Source organism: Xiphophorus hellerii, chromosome 8, assembly GCF_003331165.1.
Source record: "Xiphophorus hellerii strain 12219 chromosome 8, Xiphophorus_hellerii-4.1, whole genome shotgun sequence".
NCBI classification, from domain to species: domain Eukaryota; kingdom Metazoa; phylum Chordata; class Actinopteri; order Cyprinodontiformes; family Poeciliidae; genus Xiphophorus; species Xiphophorus hellerii.
Genome location: NC_045679.1, coordinates 12,867,906 through 12,872,710, shown reverse-complemented (window position 1 = coordinate 12,872,710; position 4,805 = coordinate 12,867,906). Strand labels below are relative to the sequence as shown.

General features: G+C 38.4%; 1 protein-coding gene across 1 annotated transcript; it reads left to right on the top strand.

Annotated features, from left to right (window-relative positions):
- Positions 1-561: 561 nt before the first annotated feature.
- On the top strand, positions 562-3,785 carry LOC116724327 (neural proliferation differentiation and control protein 1-like). The gene is made up of 7 exons (XM_032569945.1): positions 562-730; positions 815-1,048; positions 1,303-1,369; positions 2,201-2,291; positions 2,443-2,522; positions 2,601-2,700; positions 2,782-3,785. The coding sequence occupies exons 1-7, from the start codon at positions 577-579 to the stop codon at positions 2,851-2,853; spliced, it is 798 nt and encodes a 265-aa protein (XP_032425836.1). The 5' UTR covers positions 562-576; the 3' UTR covers positions 2,854-3,785.
- The last annotated feature ends 1,020 nt before the right edge of the window (positions 3,786-4,805 follow it).

The window sequence follows — 4,805 nt, the reverse complement described above, 5'->3', positions numbered from 1 at the left end:
CCCTTCCCCCCTCTTTTGGACTCCCTGAGATGAGTGCTCTGTAGACCCCCTTTCTCTCCCTCTCAAACCCAGCCTGAAGTCTGCTATCTCTCTTGCTGTTTGCCTTTTTGCATGACAATTATCCTCCCAAGTCCATGGCCCAGGACAATGCTTGTAAGGATGGAGTTTGATGTCTTTTAAGCCGTTGACTCTGGTTGTGGTCTTACAGAGGATCTCTAGTCATGAGCACTGATCCTCAGTGTAAACTGATATCAGAAAATTCAGCAGCATAATTCAAAAGTAAATTAGGAGGTAAATAAAGATTAGAAAGGTGGGTTTCCTCCACTGCTGGGGGGGAATATGTGGTATTTTTCCACTGGGATTCGAAACTGCTGGAGGAACCTAGGGCCCCAAACCTAAACGTATAAATGAGTTTGAGCCATTTATGAGTCGGTCATGTTATAATTGACCTCAGCGGTCAAAAATATGTTTCCAAAGACAGAAAATACATATATATTTTTTAATCTCATGAGTTCTATCAAATTTAAAGATTTCATATTAAAGCGTTTTAAGTTTAAGGAAGCATGAAAGTTACTTATGAACATAACTGAAACTTTAAATGTTTTTTGTTGGTTAGGCAAAGTGAGGACCTTCACTGATTTGGACGAAGAAATAGATTTCCTTCACTCCATCATAGAAAAACAGGAAGTGTCGAAGATAAAAACAACAAAAAATCAACCACAAAAAACTGGTAAGAAATCAGCCACAAATTCAGCAAGGTGACATTTATATTATAGTTGCTGAAATTCATCTAAATCTCTGTCTGACCTTCCAGGTTCCATTTCCTCTCCGGCGGATCTTAAGGACAGCAGGACAGGAGCATCTGAACAAAAATCCCAGAATAAGAACCGACTGTTGGGGGAAATCCCACGTAGCACCACGGCAGCTCCGATACCCACGGGCGCCGCCTTTCCCAACACGCCAACCCCGCATCCCAGGTTCACTGCAGCTGATGGCCGAGCCGGCCCTTTAGTTGTGCCCCATCCCAAAAATGACACCATCATTGTCAGTGAGTGTTTAACTCTTTTTATTAGCAGACATTGTTAGGACTTAAATCATACGGATCTCTATTGAAGCAAAAATACCTTTCATACAGTAGATATTAAATCTTAACCAAATCTCTCTGTTATGATCATAACTGCTAAAGAATTACATTTTTTAACTATATGAAGAGTATCTCATCTAACTTTTTATCAGAATTTTAAATTCCATTTTATAAATGCTTAATAAATTATTTCCTTCTTTGTGTTCATTTTTCTGCAGTCATAATCTCGCTGTGTGTTATTGTGGGCACCGTGTGTGTGATCTTGGCTTCTGTCTGTTACGTCAAGTAAGTATAAAGAAAGGCAAAAACTATACGATGTTATTGCTCCAGTTGGAGCAAAGTGTTTAGTTGAATACCTTATGAAATATTGACTCTTTCAAACAGTTTTACTCCAGAGCCAAATGATGATGGAACATTAAGCTTCGCTGATTTTTTTCCCCTCAAAACTCCGCATTTTTAATTACATGAAACATTTGATTAGTTTCTTGTCATTTTAATTATTTATCATGAAAGGCATAAAGCTAGATTGACGGTCAGTCAAACACAGGTGGTTCTTTTGGCTCATTCAGTGGCATTGCTGAATAATATTTATTAAACTTCCTTTTTGAATGGATTAAGCTTAGAAGTCTGCCTTTGAATAGTACCCACATTTATGAGGAAATCTAAAATAAAATGTCTTGTTTTCAGCAGATAGATTTGTTGTATGATTTAAGATATTTAGTGACATCTGCAGGTAGTTGTGCGTACTGCATCCAGATTGCTCAAATTCCACAAAATGTTATTCTGAGATTTAAATTCTTCCACCTAAATACTATACACTGGCATCTTGAGTGTATTTATTAATCAGAATGAGAAATCATTTTTATGTGTACTGACTAGAGACAGCTTTTTAAGCATGGTTATTCTTTATTTTAGTTGCCACTTTCTCAGACTGTATTGAAATGAATGCTTGAAAAAAAAAACATGTCTTAACACTTCATGCTGACTGAAATGCAAACCATAAGGAGTTTAAAATGTATCAAAAAGTCAGACTTTAGAAATCTTCATAATTTGAGGGAAAGTATGAGAACATTGCGCCTAAGTTGATTCTAAAGTTGATCATGACTCCCCCTGCAGGCTGCGCACAGAATCACGCCTAGCTGAGAAGGTGGACTACCCTGCTTTCAGAGGACCGAGCGTTCCTCCAACTCCAGCCAACGGTTCATCAGTAAGTCCCCCCTCACCTCTCGTTTTTTTTTCCACTTCATCCTTATTCTGCAAAAACAAGATGTACAACACCCCCACCCCACTCTACGCATCCAGATTTCAGTTACTAACATCATCCACGCTTATCTCTCTCTCTGTTTTGTCCCCATAAGACACTTGATAAGACACTGGCTGAAAATGCTCAGATGTATCACTATCAGCACCAGAAACAACAGATGCTGTCAATGGGAAGGTACGTTTCCCATCTCTGTCTCCACACAGCCTTTTGTGGTGTTTTTGCCATAACTTACAATCTCCATTTCTCTATCAGTCACAAGCCTGAACAGAAAGGGCTCGACGCTGAGGCCACATCAGACGAAGAAGAAGTAGGAGGTGGCTTCACAGTGTACGAGTGTCCTGGACTCGCCCCGGTGAGCACGCAAACACCTGAACCCCTTCAAATGATTTCTGATTGGATGTTTTATTGAAATCCTTATCATCTTTCTTTCCAGACTGGAGAGATGGAAGTTAAAAATCCTCTGTTTGATGATTCAACTCTGGATTATCAGGGGATTCCTAAGTGAACACTGAACACTCGCGCGCGCATACAAAAAATTTCTCTGGAAGAAAGCTCCTATTTTCTCTCTGCCTGCATGGAAATCGAGAATGATATTGTGGAAATGATTGTTTTCTCATCCGCCTTTTTAACACATAGGCCCCACTATGGCTTTTTAATGCTACAAATATGTAATCAGTTCCCTGTTAATTTATTCCTGTCAATGTTGTAGAGAAACTCTATCTTTTAATTTAATTTTTGTTGATTTAAGTCGAAGTCAAGCTAGTGTTAGTGTTTTGTTCTGAGTGTTTGATTCTAAGTTAATCTCTTTATTCTTTCTTTATTTTTGCAGCTATTTCCAAAGAATACCATAACAGATGATATATATCTATATGTGTATATATATCACACATATACTTAGGAATATTCTACTAACGCAGATACCCTCTCTAATTTTGTTTTAACAGAATTCATATCAGTTTTCTGTAAAAATGCATCATAAAATGGTCATTGAACTGTAACTGCTGGTGTTGCTCGTGTATTTTCCTGTCCTGTAGGCTGCACATGAAGATTTTGAGATGATAAAGTATAGATATTAAAGTTATATAGGTGAAAATGAAGTACTTAATGCTGTCTTGCATGGTTTGACTGTATTGTTTTAGTCATGGCGAAACTTCGATGGATCGTTCTGCCTCCATGTGTGTGCGTCATATTGCCAATGGAGGGAGGAAAAGTGACTTTCCGAGCACTTGAATGAAATTTGAGACAAGCTGTACCTCTAGATGTTTTACTGGCAATCATAATGATCCTGTAGTGTCCCTCTTTCCAATCTTTGGGCTCAAACTATCTATGTGCTGCAAAATGTACATACAAAGAGTGAGATTGTTCACTTTTTATAGATATTTGTACATGCAGACTAAAGATTGAAAATTAAACTTTTTACCACATGTGGAGGAAAAAGTGAGGTTTTCATTTTGTGCTTGCCATAGTTTTCATATACAGTGTCCCTATGCAGTCTGGAAAAGTTTGGAATTTGTTGTCAGTGTTTTCCAGGTCTGGATAAGTGTGGGAAAATATCTTTTATTCTTTCCTTCCTTCCTTCTGTCATCCCATCCTCCTATATTTAAATTTTTTCTTGCTCATATATGTACTTATACTTTCCTTGTTCTTCATTCTTTCATTCAATTCTTTTCTTTCTATCCTTTTTATATAGTTTCTTACAATTCCTAAGATATTTCTAATTGAAAATCTATTACATTCTGTTTCCCTTTTCAATTAATATATTTCACAAATGCCAACAGGCTTGGTGTGTGGCTGAATTTACTCTTCTTTCCACAGCTGGGAAGGAGGGTGAAAAATAATCTTCAGCCCTCACTGTTAGAGGACTACAGCAAAGAAAGCCATTTTCAAAAACTATTTTCTACATTATCAGACACTGAATTAGAAAAAAAAAAAAGCTGAAACGGACAAACGGAAAGCTTCAAACACAGATTTATCTCAAATTCTGCAGTTTTTGTTGCACTGTTACTGCATAAATGATAACACTTATAAACAAGTGTGGAAGCAACATTTTAAAAAAGAGACCCTACAAATTCCTCTGTTTTATTTTATTTTATTGTGAAGTTGTATGTTGATGGGGAGGGGATGGGTCAGTCTCCCTTCCCCATTGAGCCACATGCCAAGGGCCATTTAAAGCCTTTGTGCTGGTGGACAGTGGAAGGAAGGCGGCCCACTGGCCCTCGATGAAAACCTGGGTGGGGTGGAGGTGGAGGGCATGTGAAGGTGGGTGTCAAAGGCAGGAGGATCGTTAGGGAGGAAAATCAAAAAGCCGTCAGGCCTGTTTGTGGGGGATGACTGTGCTGCTCAACAGGAGGGACAGGAATCCAAGTGTTGGTATTTTATCAGATCGGGAGCAAAATGAAAGCTGGAATCTTTGTCACAATTCCTGTATTTGCTACCTGGAATTGCAAGAATGACAGA